At 36.4% G+C, this 20,496-nt stretch overlaps 1 protein-coding gene across 8 annotated transcripts in view; it reads left to right on the top strand.

Annotated features, from left to right (window-relative positions):
* LOC126751528 (cadherin-99C) overlaps positions 1-18,668 on the top strand; it is a 418,338-nt gene extending 399,670 nt beyond the window's left edge. For all 8 annotated transcript variants that reach the window (XM_050461862.1, XM_050461861.1, XM_050461860.1 and 5 more), the window contains 5 exons: positions 9,573-12,485; positions 12,561-13,100; positions 13,163-13,281; positions 13,348-14,151; positions 15,783-18,668. In XM_050461862.1, coding sequence (XP_050317819.1) covers positions 9,573-12,485; positions 12,561-13,100; positions 13,163-13,281; positions 13,348-14,151; positions 15,783-15,918 — 4,512 coding nt within the window. In that variant the 3' untranslated portion in view covers positions 15,919-18,668. The remainder of the gene's footprint in view (positions 1-9,572; positions 12,486-12,560; positions 13,101-13,162; positions 13,282-13,347; positions 14,152-15,782) is intronic.
* The last annotated feature ends 1,828 nt before the right edge of the window (positions 18,669-20,496 follow it).

The following is a 20,496-nucleotide window of genomic DNA, read 5'->3' as shown; positions in this document are numbered from 1 at the left end:
AATATTTATTTTTTCTTCATTTTTCCGGCTGCCATTTAATATTTGTGATTTGCGAAAATTTTTGCGCGCGTAACTGTGTATTTATTAATGCTGTAATGCGTGCGTTGGCGTGTTAACGGCGTTTGCGCGTTGTTGCTTTTATATAGGCGGATTTTGCGTGTTAATTAGAAACGCAAACGCGTCGTGCGCATGAAGTTGGGAAACATAAAGAATAAAAAATAAAAATGAATATTGTTATTATTTGTTGTTTTTATGTTGCAATTTAGCCAACAAGCCAGTCGTGGGTGTCCATAGTTAACACTTGTGCCATTCGTGGGGTGTTAATTAAAGTACCGATTTGGCTGACTTGTACGCAAAGCAATTATTTTGCAGTTAAAATGTATTTATGGCGTTAATATATGTTTCTTAAACCGCTTACAAAGCCAATTATTGCTAATTGTGTTATTAGCAAAATATTTATTGATATCAATAAATGCTAGAGTTAGTTGTATATTTCAAAATTAAAAATTGCCAATTGAATAAGTTTTAAAATTTATTTTGGTTGATTATTATTTATATTTAACAATGCTAAGAATTAATTAATTTTATTACAGTGAATAAAAAATTTAATTTGGAATTTATGTAGTAATTTTATTAGTTGCGTAATGAGAGTCTTATGATTCTGCAATTATTATTGAATATTCAACCAAAATAAAGAAAAAAATCGAAATTTTTTAGCTTAGAATATATTTTCAGTCAATTTACTCTCAGAGTAATGATTCACGGCAATTTAAATACAGTTATTTTTAATATATTTAGTATGAAATATTTTAAGTTTTTTTTTACTTTTGTTTTTTTTTTTAATATTTTGTCAAATTTAAAAAATATATAACTGCATTTCATTATTCTATTCAAAATGTCAAAAAAAAAACAAAATTTTATGGCATCACATATTATATAACATTTTGGAGAATGTTGACAGCGGTGTATTTCGTCACCTAAAATGCAAAATAACGTAAGATCAGTTTTCATACGTTTAAAGGCGAAGGAAATATCGTTTTTCATACTCAAACTCAACTTTGCATTTTTTTTGCTGTTCATGGGATCAGAGTCCCATACTTTTGAACACTGATTCTTATGTAAAATTTAACGAGAAATCGAATGGAAAAGTTAATTTTGAAAAAAATTGGGGGAAAAGCATAAAAAACGGGATTTTTGGAAAAAAATGTTTTTTTTTTGGATTTTGAAAATATTTTTATCAGAAAGCTGAGATTTTTTTACATTAAATTGGATAACTGCAAAGTTTTTTTCACTCAATTTTGAGGTCGTTAAAAAATAAAAGAAATAGTCATTTTTTTGTTTGATCTCAATTTGAATTGCGCGCCAAAAAACAATGAAGCAACTTTGACCACTAAAAAGTTTCGTCAAAATCGGAGAACCACGGGTACAAAACCATGTCGCCAATTGATGGAATGGCCCATATATAATATGATACAGTAAATTATAAACAATAAAAAACTCAATTTCGGTGCTTTTTAAGATACGTGGTTTTGCATTTTATGCGATTATTTAAGCATTACATTATTTACAATTTTTTTAAAACTTAACAAAAACTTCAAATTTTCGCTCGAAATGCTTTAATTTTTATTTCCATTTATTTTCTTGAGCAGTGGACAACTAGATTTTGACTAACAACAACTTTTGAATCTAGTGAATACGTCAGTGTTAATGAACATTGAATAATTAAAAAAAAAAATTTTAAACCCAAAATCATAAAATAAGTGTCAATCTTCATTGATTATGATAAAAATATTATTTTTTGTTCCGTTTATAATTTTTGTTTGTATGCAACAAGAGCAGTATGACGAACATTTATCGCCTTAAAATTTGTATTTTTGTATTTCAAATAATTAAAAATCTGTGACAGTCTAATTTAGAGAAATTTGTAGCCAACCGAAGTCACCTCCTTTTGACATAAAAAGTAAGAATTTTTTTGCAGCAAACGCATAAATTGATGCTCATCTAATTGAAACATTTTGCAACTAATGCGAAATTTGACTTAATATTATAACCGAAATGGCAGCCATGGTAAAAACGGGCACCCAAGCTCCACACTCAACTGCCTACTTAACATGTTTAATGCTCCATCCGCCGTCAATGGTTGCTATCTATATAGAAAAAAATCAAAAAACTTGATTCACCAGTTCTTAAACCGTTATGAAATTATATTAAAAACATTTAATAAACAATTCTTATTACAATAACACCAACACACAACACGTTTCGCGTGTCCATTAAACAAGTCAAGCGCAAAATTCTAAAGACTTAAGACACAAACTTGTGCGGCAGTGAACAAAGAAAGCAGCAATACACACACGACAAATACATGTCTTACAGAAAAGGCATTAAATGCGATAAAAGATTTCAAAAATTAAAACAATACAATGCAAACATGAGAACACCTTACGCGTTTATATAAATAAATAAACATATATACATACATATAAGTATATATGACTATAAATCAATAAATGCCACATCCGCCACCTGTCTATACGCCACAAGCTCATTTATTAGAGCTTTCAAAAGCGCAAATGATTGCTAGGTTCATAATGACGCGGCCAGGCCAATCTGCAGAGCCACATATAGTGACAGCCACAATGGAGCGCGGCAGCATCATTAAGGTAATGCTGACAAATGCGTGTTGGATGGCTTTCAATTGTGTGAAATGCACGCGCAGATGATGTATTATACACATACATATATACATGTATTTTTATTATAAGTGTGAAGTGATTTTTCATAGAATTTGTTCTTTGGCTTGCCTTTTGTAACTTTTAACTTTTTACACTTAAATATGTTCTTATGCATTTTTTTTTTACTTCTGTTGGCAGCTAAATTACTATTTGCCAAAGTGAGTTTTCTTTGTAAGTTAAACAACACATTTAGCCATAAATGTGAACGTTTACTCAAGTATTGTGTTGTTGTAAGGCGCTATTGAGATTTAACTTAATGAAATGGAACATAATTGAAATTTTACTAATGGCAGTGCCATTAGGTGAACCACAAATTATGAGTGCTGAGTTCATTTTATAATTGTTTTCTACGCAATTATTTGTTAAGATGTTCGAGGAGTAAATTTTTTATTGATTTATGTGTTATATTTTTTTCCTCCTTTTTTTTAATAACGAGTTTAAAAGCTACGTATATTGTAGGGCCCACTCATAAAAGGTTTAGAGATAAAGGTTCTATTTTTCATGGTTTTGCAAAAAACTTTCTCAAAAATTTTGAATCTTTAAAAAAACATTATTCTTATTTATTGAATTTAATTTTTGTGTTTTTGTTATTATATTTCTTTCTCTTATATTCGCTTTGTTCCTAACTAATATCATACTCACCTCGAACTCCAATAGTAATATAGGATATGGCATCCTTTAAATATATATGAATAATGCTATTATTCAATATAAATATGGTTTACTAGAGATATTTCTTCGAATAGTGAAGTCAGCTCTCTCTAGCTTTTATATTATTTTTTATTTTTCGGAATAATTTATATATAAATATCTACATATTTACAAAGATACACTGTTATGAGTAAAACACGATCTGTAACTTTCATTGACATAACCCACATATTGGCCGATATATGCGGTATAAAGTTACCCTGAAGTTCAGAAATATTTATATAATGAGGTATACTACTACCTCAGGGAAGAATTGACCCAATTCAATCCATATTGATACATAGTCAGGTATAGGATTCTGTCTAAATTTCAATTGCATATCCCACACATTGATCGATATTTTCGGTCAAAAGTCAGCTATAGATACTGGGGTCCAAACGTTTAGGCTCCGGGGACTTGAAGAGTTTTTGTTGGATTTAAACAATTTTTTGGACATTTGACATTTAAAGGGTTTTTCAGGGACGCTACAAAAGTACACTGATAGGGACAACAAACGATGGCATATTTTTTCCCGCTTTTTTGACACTTCTCTTCAGTAAGGTTTGCCATGTCATCACAGAAAGATATACGATCTAACGACTAGCCGAAATTATTCAAATTTACCTACCGAAACTCGGAGTCAATGGCCTCAACTTTTAGAGCGCTACGTCCAATTTGTGGTCCTCATAATCATCTTGAGCGTCTATTAGAAAAATTTGAATCCATAAGCACAGTACAAAATGTTTACATGTCAGTGAGATAAAAAAGTGCCCGTAGTATCAAGAATATTGCTGTCGCTATCGCATCAATTGAGGATGATCCAAATCAGTCTCTCACACGTCGTTCTCAAGCGTTGGTCATTTCTGTGACGACATTGTGGCGATTTTTGCCCATATCCTTACAAGATCAATTTGACGCAAGAACAGCAGCTTCTTGACCACCAGAATCGTCGTATGTTCGTGAATTTGGCTGAGCAATAACTTGAAAATGATCCGTATTTTCATAGAAAAATAATCTTCAGCGATGAGGCTCATTTCTAGCTGAATTGCTTCGTCAATAAGCAAAATATGTGTTATTGGTCAGACAGAAATTCACATGTACTCCATGAGTCTCCATTGCATCCCGAAAAAATTACATATTGATGCGGTTTATGGGCCGACGGCGTCATTGTGTCGTTCTTCTTCCGTGATGATCAAGGACGGCATGTTACTGTGATGGGGAAACGATTTTATCATGTCACATAACAAAAAAATTTCTCTTAAAATTAATTTTAAAAAATGTTTACTGGAAATAAAATTTTATTAAGAACTAAAAAGAGATTTTATGTCATTTTAAATAGTTTTTTATCTTTATGTTTATATTTGAAATACCGATATTTAGTTGCCTGGTCTGAAATGGATGACTGTATTCTTCAAAACAGATCATCTTCGATGAGGTAATGCTACTTTATGAAATATTCACTGATACTGTATAGTATTGGGCTTTGTGGAAATAGAAATTTTCCACGATTAAAAAATATATAAATTTTTGATTTTAGATTTACTTTACTTCACTTTTGTGTAAAGCCTGGAAGCTAAAACTAATAGTTCTTATAAAATATAAAAATTATGAAAAAAAATTCTAAAAGTCATGAATTGTTGAAAAATAAAATAGCCTTAATCATATTCAGCTAAACAAACCAAATTGAATCACTATTCAGTATATCTCAAGTAATTTTAGCAAAAGCTTCATTGCGAAATCAATTTCTGAATATATTATGCAATTATATTACCACTAAACGAAAATTTTCTACCATAACTTTAATATATGAAAACAAAAACCAACCTAATCGACAAGTAGCACTCAAAAAATCAAACAACCAAATAACCAAAAACGGGTTCGTGCCTGAAGTCTTTGGATTTTGAAATATTTTCGCTTGGCAAATCATTCTCAAGCTGCGCTCGCATGCGATTAATGCATTGATGAATGTTTTACATAATCCAACGCAACCAACAACACACACAGTGTGGCAAATAGTGTGGAAATTTACATGAAACATATCAACAACAACAAGAAGCCAACGCTAATACATTCATTTGCAATTTTAGCAACATGCGGGTTGTAATGAATTTACGTGCGCGCAAAGCAGCAAACGCTTGGCTTGCAAGCTTAAGCCACAACATAGCGAATTTCGAAAAAAATAAAGTGATTGCAAAGAAGTAACGGATATTAAGACAGCGCGCAGCAGCGCACAAATCGAATTAGCCGCCATGAAAATCGAAAGCTCGAAATTGCAAAAGAAAAATTGGAATTTTTATTGAAAATGGAGAATTCTCAAAATGTGCTTTGAAAATCGATTAATGTCGTGGGATTAAATATCATTAATGCACGTGAGCATATGTTCGTGTAGGTGCGCACATAACGGTTTATGCATATGTATTCGTTTCTTGTAGTAATGTATATTTTTTTACCTTTCTTGTAATCTGCAGAAATTACATGGTTTCTGCCACGTTTCTGTGATGTAAAGAAAAGGCAACAACAAAAAGTATAAATAATTGTCCACAACAACAATAAATGTCAACCACAATGCACTCAAGAGTCAAAGTGCGCATTATTCGCATGACGACAATTTCCGCATGTCACAAACAGCAACAGCAACAATAAGAGAAAAGAAGTATAGCTAACACATAAGCTTGCCCTCTGACGCCCGCGAATCGTACACACACTCACACACACACATATTTTCCTAAATTAACTTGATTAGGTAACATTTGAAGTTAGGTGTGTGTGTGTGTGTTACCGCTAGTCCATGTACAGATGACAGTTATTTTCACTGCGCATAAGGAATGCTATAAAACATAAAATATATCCCAATATGTGTATATACACATGCATACCTACACATGCATGGCATTTGTTCAGCTGTCAAATTGCAAGCCAAAAATGGCGCGAATTTGAGGTTATGGGTGAGAATTACGCAATTGATGTCAGCTTATGCCAGGAAATTCGCTTTCATTGGCTGTAACTGTGTGTGCATGTGTGTGTTTGTATTTCATAATGGAAAATTATTTTAGCTTTCTTTGCGAGTTAATTCATTTAAGGCGCCTAAACTGTGACACTAATCTAGCATTTCGACTCAGCTTAGGAAATACTTGTGAAATAACTTTGTTGTGTTTGTATTTTTTGAAGTTGGGGTGTTAAATTTTTATGTGAGGACTCTCCTCTCAGGGTGACTAACGCTTTTGATTCGATGACTAATACAATTTTACATTGAAGAAAAATTATGATAAAAAATACGACTATAAAGAAAGTTTCACTAAAGATGTTAAGTCACTTTATAGCAAATCAGAAAATTTTACTTGGAATAATTTTCCATAGCCGCTATATATAAGAAAAAAGAAAAAATGTTAACTTCGATTCCACCAATTCTATTTGGATGATTGAAATTTCAGAAATACACTGCAATCTATTTTGGTCTCAAAAAGATTCGATACAAAAACTTGATTTAATTCTGATCGGTATATTTGTAAGACAGGTATATGCTATAGTGAGTCGGTCTCAAAAATTTGTTTCACTGTTATACTCAGCGACAGTCAAGCAATATTCAAAACGATCTCTGCGTACCAGATCAAATCGCTTTTGGTGCAGGAGTGTATAGAACGGTTGAAAAGTCATTTATAGCCGGGAATTAACTGGCTGATCAGCTCGCCCGCTCCGCAGCAACATGGTAGAACCCGAACATTTCACTGCCGTTGATCCCTATATCATAAAAGACCTGCTCCGCAAGGATGAAGCAGTGGATAGGGAGGTATAGTGGCGACAACTTTAAAGCATGCGCCATGCCAAGTTGCTAATGGGTGGTTACAACCTTAAAAGGTTAAAATATGTAATCAACCTCCGAAGGGACAAGCTCGCACTATTGCCTTTTGCACTGGTCATTCTAAGCTCAAGAAGCACTTATAAATCACAATTGTTTACGAAATTCTACGGATTTAGCGGCATAGTTCAACAATATGAGAAATAAAAAAGTTACTTTCAAATTACCAAAAATAGACTCAGCTTTACACATGGCGGGGAACTATTGCTACAGGCTTCTTGCCAAAACTATTCATTAAACAATTTATAACAGCATTAACAGCAAAAATTAAATTAGAATCCATATCTTCATATTAGTAACTAGTAAGAGGATCTGTATGCCCTGATATTCTTAATTTCTAGTAATAATTTAATAATTAAAGTGAGATTTTCTGAAACTAAACTAAAGCTCACAATCACCCTTAAAAGGGTTTTTCTTAGTTCACTCAGAAAAATTTTAAAATATTGATTTACTTTATAAGATTTTGCTGATTATTAATCCATCCGTCTTTATGGTATATGTTAGTTCAAATCTAAGTCACCAAAATAAGTGAATTTTCTCTCTCAATTACATCTCTTTTACTCTCTGTACTCGTACTATGAGCAAAAAATTATAAGACTTCGTTCATAATTTGAAAATTCCCTCTGAAAGAAATCTCCTTTGACCCCAATCACGCGCGCCAACGTATTTTCCAATCTGAAGCTAAGTCAGTCGAATACGGTGGTTGCGACACGATATTGGTTGAAAATTTTTCCGAAAACTCACGAAAAATCAATGCAGTATGCGACGGTGCATTATCGTGGTGCAAAAACTAAGCGTTTTCGGCTCATAATTCCAGCATATTTTTACGAATACCTTAGCACAAATGACGTGTGACACTAAAATAGTATTTCTTGTTGACAGTTTGGCTGATCGAAAGGAATTCGGAGTGCACCACACCTCGTTAATCGAAAAAATGTCAACAAAACCTTAAATTTTGACTTGCTTTTAAATGGGTTTTTCCGCTTCGGTTCACCTTTACCACGATATTCGGCTGATTGATCGTCTGTTTTCAGGTCATAGAGTCAAGACTCATCGCCAGTAGCACGTTTCATGACTTCCTTGTAGTCGGAAAGCACAGACGTTAATGCTTAATGTTTTTCGTGCTTTCATTTTTCTTAGACCCAAATGATCTTTCATAATGTTTTTGACAGATCCTTCCGATTCTCCAACGTCAAGTATTTGAATTTTTGATTTCAAAGCTGGTTAGCTTGCATTCACTCACATATACAATTTGCTTCAGATAAATGATTATTTCCTTTCAATATGCTTCCTCACCATATTCACTCGAACATACTCTTTTCATAAAGTTCGATAGATAGAACCGAGAAATAATGGCATAGTCTTTACAAAGATCCATATCTCCGGTTTGGCGAACCACACTCTCAGTCTCTCGACATAATGTAAAGTTTGCATCTCAAACATAAATTCAAACATAAAAATCACTTTAAGAAATTTCCTTGCCCAAACTCAGTGTCAACATAACTTCACCTTAAAGCCAATTACTAAGTAAAATTTAATTCTTATGCGTAAAAACAGACAATTTAGCATCGCTAAGCTTGAAAAATCGCATTCAATTAACGCAGTCAAAAACCAAATCTACACATAAAATGGCTAGGATCTCGTTTGGCAACAACAACAGCAAATACAATTAAATGAACCAGCTTAAGCAAGCGAGCGCACGCTGCAAATGGCCACGACAAGTATTGATTAGACGCGCCACTGGCGGCCACTATTGGCTGCTGGTTGGTGGCCTGTTCGGTTGGGTTTCAATGCGCCGACTAAGCAGCCCCACCGCGCGTTGCCATGGTCAAAAGGTGCCATTCTAGCGACGCGCAGCCATAACCAGCAAGCGGCAAAACTAAATTTATAGCATTGCGCATGCGCGCAATTATTTAAATTGCATTTGCCCGTGCAAGGCAAAAGACAAGTACGCGCGCTGCACTACAACAACAATAACTAGTAAAAATAGAATAAAAACAGAAAGCATTAGAGAGACTACACCCGCTCTCCAGCATGGCCTAGGCGGCGACGCGGCGACGAGCCGCGCAGCTAAACTGCTTAATTATATTGTCTGCGCGACAGGTTATTTTATGGTCATAAAGTGACGGTTATTTAGCGACAAATTCCATTTGCGAAACGAACGTGGCATTTACATTTTAATTGTGCACTTATTACTATTTACAAGTTTGTGTCGCCGCGGTTGACATTAATTGCGATTAAAAGGCGCTAATTTACACGCATTCATACATATATTTTTTCCATCATTGTAGGACCGCGCACGCAACGTTTCGGAGCGCCTATCGTCGACTACCACGCTGACGGTGAACGTAGCCGATTCGGACGACCAGGATCCATCGTTTATTTATCGTGGCTGTGTGCTACTCGATGGCGCCTGCATCAATCCCGAGTACTCCGCCTCGGTGCCGGCCGGGTCGCTGCAAGGTGTGCTCACCGTTACGCCAGAACGCATACAGGCCGTTGACTTGGACACGATCAGTTCGCCAATACATTACTCCTTCGCCAGCGGCATGCCAAACAATTATGCAGATTACTTTGAGATTGATGAGCAGACGGGCGTGTTGAAGCAGATCAAAGCGGTGGACACGTCGACCGCCAAAAAATATGATATTGTCGTGAAAGCCGAGGAAGTGTCAATGGCAAAACGCTTCACCACCGCCAAGTTGACGATCAATGTGAAGCCCGTCGATGCCAATCCACCAGTTATAAGTGCAAGCGATATTGACGGCTATGTGGACGAGAATTCGCCCATCGGTACACGTGTTGTTGACGCAAATGGTCGTCCAATCTCTTTTAAAACCACGGACGCCGATTTGGGTGAAAATGATCCCAAACCCGACTATATTTACGAGCTAACAACGCCATCTTTTAACGTTACAAACGACGGTATTTTGATTGTCAATGAGGAGGGCTTAGATCGTGATCCACCAGCGCCCGGACGCTACAAATTCCAAGTGGTTGCACGTGAACCCCGCACAAATGCGGCCAGTGCGCCACTCAGCCTTACCGTACACCTACGCGATGTGAATGACAATCCGCCCAAGCTCGCAATGGTGCCACCAATCACGATTACCGCCGGTGATGGTCAACGCAATGTCACTAAGGTGATTGCCACGGACAATGATGAAGGCGAAAATGCCATAATCACATATTCTATCTATCATGTATCCAATAACGGACAGCAGAAGTTCCACATCGACGAGAAGACCGGTGAGATAGAGACGAGAGGCCGCTTATTGGCAGGCGAACAGTATAGCATAACAGTGCAGGCAACAGATAATGGTGGGCTTTCTTCCCAAGCTATTGTCGAAATCGCCGTAACACCGGGACCGAATACGAAACCGCCAAAGTTCGTCAAGCCCATTTATGAGGTGCAAGTTAGCGAAGGTGCTGAGATCAATTCCACCGTAACGGTAGTGCATGCCGAAGATCCTGAGAATGATCCGGTGGTGTACTCTATCGTTTCGGGCAACGATTTGCGCCAATTCGCTGTAGGTCAAGAAAGTGGTGTCATTATGGTGATACGCAAATTAGATCGTGAAAGTCTCACACGCTATCAACTTACTGTGTTAGCCGAAGATAATGGCGGTCTATCGAGCAGTGCCACGGTGAATATCAAAGTGACCGATATCAATGACAAAAACCCCGAGTTCGATGAGTCCACACTACCATACGTATTCGAAGTGGATGAGGGACAGAAGGATGCTTTTGTGGGCATTGTACATGCTACAGATGCAGATGAGGGTATCAACGCTGAGATCACTTACTCCGTGCCACAAGACATACCCTTCGCCATCGACGGTAAGTCGGGTGAGATACGGACCGCCGCGCCTTTGGATTATGAGCGTCAGAAAGAGTACCGCTTCGTGGTGACCGCCAAGGATGGGGCGCCAGATGCGCGTCTCGGTACGGCAAGCGTTACAGTGCAGGTGCGTGATCTGCCCGATGAGGTGCCGAAGTTTACGGATGCACGCATTGATGTGCATGTGCCCGAAAATGAGGCCGACTACTTGGTAGCAACCGTACAAGCTTTCGATCCGGATACGGTACAACAGATCACTTACGTGCTACGCAAAGGTGCGTCTGATCTCTTCAAGGTATCGCCACAAACAGGTGAAATACGCACCACCACTGGGCTGGATTATGAGAAGAAGAAGCAGCATGAACTTATTGTTGGCACAATTGAGAATGATGGCGATGGACCCGGTGACACGATACGCATTTTTATCGAAGTTGACGATCGCAACGATGTGCGTCCGGTCTTTGCGGCTGTACCGGAACCTGTTACAGTTAACGACGATCAATCGATCGGTACGCGTATAGCAACAATGGCGGCTATAGATGGTGATGGCTCTTCGCCTGGCAATGTGGTGCGCTACGAGATGGTCGGACGTGGCAAGGCATTAAAGTATTTCCAAGTGGATGCCGATTCGGGTACCGTGCGTATAAGAGATGATTTGCGCAAGGAGGAGGACACCGAGTATCAGGTGGATATACGCGCTTACGATATGGGTGAACCGCAGCTGAGTTCCGTAGCCACTTTGCCGGTGTTCGTACGACATCTGTTGATCGATCCGAACGAGAGCAATACGATGGAGGGTAAACTGAATGACGGTGCCATAATGAGTCCAGAGAGCATAGGTTTGGCTTTCAGCGACGACAGTTATACTACCGGTGTACCAGAGACTACCGGCATAAATGCAACGATTAAAGTGATACAAGTAATTAATTCAAAGAAGTCGCGCGACGGCACACCAAGCTTTAAATGCGAAATAATCAACGGCAATGATATGGACTACTTCGATATAATGACCGAAGATCACGGTTGTGGTGTAAAATTGATAAAGCATCTCGATTTTGAGAACACCACCGCCTACTCGTTGAGCATACGCCTCATTTCCCACAAATACTTCGTGAATCCGCAAAGAAGCTTGGCTACGGTGAAAATAATTGTGCAGGATGAAAACGACAATGCGCCCGAGTTTATTTTCAATCGTGCGCACCCCACACGTAAAGACACTTTCTACGCGGTGGTGGCTCCCGAAGTGGACATCGACACACCGATCCTGCAAGTACGCGCCACCGATCGTGATTCCGGTAAATACGGCATGATACGTTACAAGATTTACGATGAAGAGGACAATGTAATCAGCGATGAGAATTTGGTGAGTAACTTTAATAATAACTTTAAGCAACAACTACCATGAATTCTCTTTCTTCCTCTCTCTCTTCACTCACAGCCCACAACCTACTTCGTCATGACTGAAGATACCGGCATCCTGCGCACGGCAAAACTCTTCCAGGACGGTGCGACGTTCCCCATGATGTTCTATGTGGAAGCGCGCGATAATGACGGTCAAGAGCTGGGTTCGCATCACACACGCGCGCGTATTGTGATCAATCAGATAACCGATCAGCATCGCATGTCTTTGGCCTTCTCCGATTCGGCACCAAATGAGATACGCAATCACTACAGCGCTTTGGAAGAGCTGCTGGAAGAGAAGACCAATGGGCTCATAACCGGTATAGAGCGCTTCAGTAATCGTAAAATTTTAACAGAGAATGGCACGATCGTTGAAAACCCCGCCGCAACGGATGTCTGGTTCTACTTGATCGATCCCAAGACAGAGCAGATACTTCCGCGCAATGATACCACGGTGCGTGAGGCGTTACTGGAGCCGACAGCACGCGCTGAGCTCAACTTTGCCGCTTCTGGTGTGGCGCATGCGACCGCCGAGGGTATATATGCACCCATTGAGATGAAGCAGCAAGTGACCAGGGTAAGTAGCGGTTGAAATTGATTGTAGGCCTTTATTAAATTGCATTTAATGTTTCATTCCAGGTTAAAGCAGCTATAGCAATCAACGATGACGTATTCCCCTACACGCTAATCGCCATCTCGATAATCATACTCATACTCGGCACCATCGGCATCATCTACATTTGCATCTCGTGGTCAAAGTGAGTTGTAGTGAATGTAATTTAATGTCTGCAATTAAAATGTTTCCTTTTCTCTTCCCATGTTAGGTACAAAAACTTCAAACAGCGCATGCGCCAATACGCCGCGCCCAGCCCCACGCGCTACGACCCGGTAATTGTAAACTCGCAAGCGGCCAACTCCGGCGACGCCGTAGCCAACATGAAAGAGTATGAGACACAAGTGTTGGCCATGGCTGTGCCACCAGATGGCGATGATGATCTCCAGTTGGACTTCAGCGCCAAGAATCATGCCTTCTCGCTGGACAACGTCAGCTACATTACGCACAAAGAGAACGGCACGAGCGGCGGTCAGGCGAGTCCATCGCATTCGGATGCAACGACCGCCACAATTACCACTTTGCGTCGCAATAACAATAACAATAATCTGAATAATATGGCGCATAATAACAGCAATAACAATAATAACAACAACATGAACGGCATGAATAATCGCCAGAACACATTTAACCGCACGCTGGAAATGAATGCGCGCAACAATGCAAACCCGCTAGCGGCGGCCGCAAATGGCACGCTGCCCGGCACTTTGACGCTGGGTCGTCTCAAGCATCAAAATGGCGCCACCCACTATCAGAACGGTGGCTACAAGCTCGACGCTGTGAGTCGCAATAATCTGGCGAATCTTCAGAACAATAGCTACAGCACAATGGGTCGACGGGGAAATACATTTGGCGGGCCAAATGGTCTGAATAGCTTGAATGGCGGCGCTGCTGATGGTAGCGGGAATGTTGGTGAGTTGATGACAAACACGCTGGGACGCAACAATCATCAGCATCATCACCTCAACAGTCGCGGCTATGCGGACGTGCCCATAACGAACCCGCTCTTTCAACGGTAAGTTGTCTGTATTAACCCTAGGGGTTGAAAGTTGTTAATAATGATCAGGGTTCGCAGGAGATAACCGACTCAGTTCTCTTTTGCTTTAAATATAGATAGAAGGCGCTTCTTAAAGTATAATATATCTCAATATTTTTATAGCTTAAGTCTTATTTTATGGCATAGAGTTTCGAGTCAAGTTTGTGGCGTTGGCACCTATCAAAAACTATAAGTCATAAAAAAAAGTATATTAAGTTGGGAATTCAGATTTAAAATAGTTTGATATTTTAAAGGTTGCCACCTTGGTTACCAAACTAATATTTTTAGAAAATTTTGCACAAATTCGGTTTAATATGTATGCATTTTTTAAATAAGCATCATACAAAAAGAATAAGCATAAAAATGTATGACGTAGCCACCTAATTTCAATTATTTAAATTAACAAATTTTGGAATTTTGCAGTGAGCAGACACACATTTATCAACATTTAAAATAAAATGTAACAAAATATTTTTAAAGTCTTTTGTTCAAGTATTGTCAAAAAAAGAGTTGCCACCTAATTGGTTTTCTAACTAATAATTTTCGAAAATTATGCAAAACTTTGACATAAATATGCAGTTTTTAAATGACCGTCAAACAAAATGAATTAACATAAAAATGTGTGGAGTTGCCACCTAATTTCAAATTATTTAAATTAACAAATTTTTGGAAATTTGCAGTGAGATGACTAACATTTATCTAAATTTAAAATAAGATTTAACACAATATTTTTAAAGGCTTGCGTTTTAGTATTGTTAATACAAGAGTTGCCACTTTATTCGTTTCTTAAATAATAGTTTACAAAAATTTTGCAAAAATTCGGTGTAAATATGCAGTCTTTAAATGAGCATCATTCAAAAAGAATAAGTATCAAAATGTGTGGCGTTGCCACCTAATTTCAAATTATTTAAATTAACAACTTCTTGGTATTTTACAGTGAGAAGACTAAAATTTATCAAAATTTAAAATAAGATTTAATACAATAATGTTAATACAAGAGTTGCCACCTAATTGGTTACCGAACTAATATTTTTCGAAAATTTTGCAAAATTCGGTATAAATATGCAGTTTCAAATAATTGCAAATTATTTAAATTATCACATTTTTTTTGGAATTTCGCAGTATTTTTAAAGGCTTTTGTTTAAATATGGTTAATAAAAGAGTTGCCACCTAATTTTTATTCTAAATAATATTTTTCAAAAATTTTGCAAAAATTCGGTATAAATGTGCAGTTTTAAATTGAACACCATACAAAAATAATTAACATAAAATTTTTGGCGTTGCCACCAAATTTTATATTAAAAAAAATTTCGAATTTTGAAGTGAGAAGTGAGAAGACTAACATATTACACACAAAAATATGTATGTACATTCATACATAATTTATATTTGACTCTTTCACTTCTTTATAGGGCGACGCCAAAATGTAGGCAACGTTTTTTGTTTTATTTCTGTTATAGAATATATTGTCGTTTTTTATATTACATATTTTTGTTATGGCATATATTGCTGATTTTATGTTTCTTTGCTTTATTTACAGTAAGTACTCAGTGTACTTGTTTTTGGTTTTATATTTTACTTTTATTAATATTTATTTGCCTTCCTTTCAGCTCCAATGGGGACCTGAGCCACATAAGTACCACCAATGAAAATGTCACTTTCGGCAAGCGTGATTATGGACAGTTAGGTTTTTCTTATTTAAATGATTTAGATCGTTCAGAGGTTGAGACGACAACGGAGCTGTAAAATTAGAAGATTTTGAAAACCAACGAATATTTGCGACAATTTTTTAAAAAGCTAAAATATTAATAAACACTTATGAGCAGCTGGAGAGAAGATAAAATCGAATAAGAAGGCTAAATTATAAAGGAGAATATAAAATTATACAAAATTATAAAAAATAACAATTTCTCTGCTGTAAGGCGCATTTTAGGCACTAAAAACCTGCTAACTTCTCTCTGCGCTCTCTCATTTGAGGCGGCTCATTTGTGTATTGAAAACGAACAATAATAATAACAATAACCCACACAATGCCAAACTGAAATAGTTTAGGAAAATCAACTAAATACCTTGACTCATAAGTACTGTATAATAAAAATATAAAATGTATGTGTAATGTTAAATAATTGCATTACTTAGCTGCCACTACATACAAATCTTCAGTTTGTAGAAATTTTAAGTGAAAATTTTCATTTTTCGAACGTAAATATGTTGCGATTTATTATACACACACTTGTTTGTTTGTATGTAACGAAATGTTGCCATTAAGTAATCAACCCTAGTTAAGCTCAACATAAGGTAAACTAAAATTAGCTTTTCTACTGCAAATGTATGTATGTAATATAGTAATTAAGTAGCCTAAGCTTGTAAATACCACTATAAATACATATTAGGTATGCAAATTTTTCAAGTTTTATGTATGTATACATGTATATTAATAGATTAGTACTTCAAAAATGCTGCTGTTGAATGTAATGATTACTGATTCGCGTATGAAAAATATGTTTTAGGTGGAAATATATTTTTTAAAGTCATTAGTTGTTAGAAAGCGTGAAAAGTGTAGGCATAATATTGAGCATTAAAATTTGTGTGGACAAGTGGATACTTTACGCATGAAATGTTTAGTTGTTGTAGGAAATTTTTGAATAGAAAAATATGTTTCTAAAAAGGTTTAATGAAACTGTATGAAGAAGAAACAATTATTGAATGCAAACAGCTTTATAAAATTTTAAATATTTTCTGAATGTTAATAATGTTGTTGTTGTAGCTGCATAAAGTATCTGTTTAAAAGACTTTTGTCTTTTGCAGTGCAAACAACTATTTCAAGTATATTTCGACTAATACTGCAACAATCTCATTCGCTTGTTATTATTGTTGTGGTAGAGCAAAATTAAAAAAACGCAAGTTTAAAGATTAAAATAAATAATTTTTATTATCAAAACTTATTATAGACAAAACTCTAGTAACTTATTATTATTATATTAGTTAACTATATTTAGAATTGCTGAAAAAAATGGAAACTTAATTAAATCTTTTTCTAAAAACACAACTATTTTTTTGTAAAAATCATAAGGTGACCATTTTAAACGGAGAAAAATACAAAAACTCGAAAAGCAGCAACAATGTTCAATAACCATACTTAACTATGTATATGCAATAATGTTGCCAGCAACATGTTGCACGCCAAGTCGAAACTTGTGATAATTATTTCCATTAAATTATGTATGTATCTTCAAATTTGCGGTATTTGAGCAAACCTAATGAGTTCTCAGCAACATGTTGCTGAAAGAAATGTTGCACGCCAATTCTAAACTTGTCAATTATTTCCATCAAATTATAGCTTTTCAAATTTGCGGTATTTGAACAAGCCGAACGAATTCTCAGCAACATGTTGCTGACACAAATGTCGCACGCCAATTCTAAACTTGCCAATTATTTCCATCTAATTATATCTATTCAAATGTGCGGTATTTGAACAAGCATTGCCAAGCAAGGCCTTTTAACAATTCTCAGCAACATGTTGCTGAAACAAATGTTGCACGCCAATTCTAAACTTGTCAATTATTTCCATCAAATTATAGCTTTTCAAATTTGTGGTATTTGAACAAGCCGAACGAATTCTCAGCAACATGTTGCTGAAACAAATGTTGCACGCCAATTCTAAGCTTGTCAATTATTTCCATCAAATTATAGCTTTTCAAATTTGCGGTATTTGAGCAAGCCTAAGGAATTCTCAGCAACATGTTGCTGAAACAAATGTTGCACACCAATTCTAAACTTTTCATAATTATTTCCATCAAATTATATCTATTGAAATTGACGGTTTTTGAATAAGTCCCATGAATTCTCAGCAACATGTTGCTAAAACAAATGCTGCAAAGCCGTGTTTCTTACAGTTCGTATGTTGAAAATGAGAATTTATTACAATAAGCGAAAATGTAATTAGCAACATATTGCAGCAATATGCGAAATGTTATTTATGCTTAAATTTTGATATAAGATGGAAATGTTAGGCAACGTTTTCTTCAAATTTCAAACGTATTGTATCTACATAAAAATTTTGTTATGCCGTGTTTTTCATAATATTTGTTGCAATTATTTTCAATCTGAACCACAAAATTCTGTTTTTTATAAACTACTATTTCCGATATATTCCGATTATATTCATCAAAATTCATCTTTCAGAAATTTATTTTTTAAATAACTGTATTTGAACTCCCAAAATTTATATTAAACTCCCTAAACTTGGATATTAGAAAAAATAGAATGGTTAAAAATATTTATAAAATAATAAAAATTTGTAAAATTGTTTAATTTTTTAGTTGTATAATAAACAAGAATGCATGTAATTATAACTAAACTAGTAATTAGAATAATTTAGTTTATGTATGTAGCGAACAAAAATGTATGTATATGTACATAAAATGGGTAAAGAGCGAAATTATATGCCTAAACTTGACTAGTTAAATAAATATCGAATTAATAAAAAATAAAAATTTTGTTTCAATTATCACAACTATTTATTGCAATCTTTTTATTAAAGAAAATAGAAATCACCACACATAAAAAATTTTTTTGTGTGCCTTCACTCAACAACCAGCGCCTTGCACGCCACAGGGTTATCACTTGATAGTTTTGAAGGCGCCTATTTGTAGGCAATACTTCCGCTGTGGATGCGCCGCCACTGCCAGCGCGGCAAAAAATGTAACAGCCACCTACTCGGCAATCATGGGCGCTTGGTGGAAGTCGACACTTTCGAGCAAACCAAACGTTTGATTTTCGGCGCACACACATACAAACAAACACACATGCGCATATGGTATATTGGCAATTTAGTTTGAAATACAAAAAGTAAATGAGTTTACTATACAATATTAGTATCAAATTAAAAGTAATGAAAATAGGATTAATTTGGAAGTAATTTTAGTAAAAAAAAATTATTATCAAAAAAAGTAGCTAATTAAATTTAATATTACTATTATGAGCAAAATAGTAATACTTTGATCCTAATTTTAAAATTCTTAAATTATTCTTCTATGTCATCCGCTCAAAGTAATCTCCCTTCGCCCCAATATGCTTGTGCCAACGTTTTTCCCAATCCTCGAAACAGTTGTTAAAGTCAGTTTCTCCTGTCCTTCAAGGCGCGTAGCTGACGATTCACGTTAAATGTATTCAATTGACTCAAAGGGTTTCAAGGAGCAGTCGTTTGAGTTTGCTAAATAGCAAGAAATCAGACGATGATCGTGGCAGTCGGAAGTCATTGTTTCACAAACGTTAAAGCGACGCTGTTTTTCGAATTGAGTGATTTTGGAACCAATAATGCTTTCACTTTTCTTAGGCCCAAATGATCTTTCAAAATGGTTTTCACTGATCCTTCCGATATTCCAACGATGCCAGTAAGATCTCTGACTGTTAATCGTCGATTCTCAAGCACCAATTCCTTTATTTTATTGACATGTTGATCATCAGTTGATGTTTTTGCGAAATGTATAAAACAGATTTAGAACAATTTAAACAATCCTGGAACCACTCTACCATGTAAAAACAAAATTAGGTGTATAATTACACTACACGGTTTGTGTGGAAGGTAATAGGATTGATTTTCTTCCGCCACGACTGTACTTCGGAGCGTGCGCGCATCGACTGGATTCGGTAGAGGGCGTTCCTAGCTAACGAACGAGCGGCTGGTCAGTTGTCTCCGAGCACCTGGAGAGTCAGGACAAACATTTTCGCGCGACGTGTTTCTGTGGTGCAAGCCGAAAATGCAGCGTTCGTTAGAGCAGCGGTACGCGATTAAGTTCTGTGTGAAGCTTGGTAAATCTGCGACAGAGACGTTTGATATGATCAAGCAGGCTTACCCAGATCTTACTTTAGAAAGAAGTGGTGTATTTCGGTGCCACCAGGCCTCTTTGGAGGGCCGGTTAGAGGTTGCTGTTGAAAACCATGCTGGAATACCTGCGACAAATGTGACTCGTGTGCGCAAAGTTTTGAACACAGACCATCGACTAAGTATTCGTTTAATTGCCCAGATGTTAAATTTATCAAAATCTGTGCTTTAGGACATTGTGTCGAAGCACTTCAACATGCGCATGATGTGTGCGAAGATGGTCCCAAAAGTGCTAACTGACGACCAGAAATTGCGGCGAGTGAAAGTGTACCAAGAAAATTTGAACACGTGTGAAAGTGAACGCCAATTTTTGAATAACGTAATCACAGGTGACGAGTCATGGATCTTTGAGTATGATCCCGAGACAAAGAGGCAATTTTCCAAGTGGCAAAAGCCAGCACAACACCATGCACCTCAGCTCTCAAGGCAATTCCGCA

Source organism: Bactrocera neohumeralis, chromosome 2, assembly GCF_024586455.1.
Source record: "Bactrocera neohumeralis isolate Rockhampton chromosome 2, APGP_CSIRO_Bneo_wtdbg2-racon-allhic-juicebox.fasta_v2, whole genome shotgun sequence".
In the NCBI taxonomy this organism is placed as follows: Eukaryota; Metazoa; Arthropoda; class Insecta; order Diptera; family Tephritidae; genus Bactrocera; species Bactrocera neohumeralis.
This window is presented reverse-complemented; position numbering and strand designations above follow the sequence as displayed.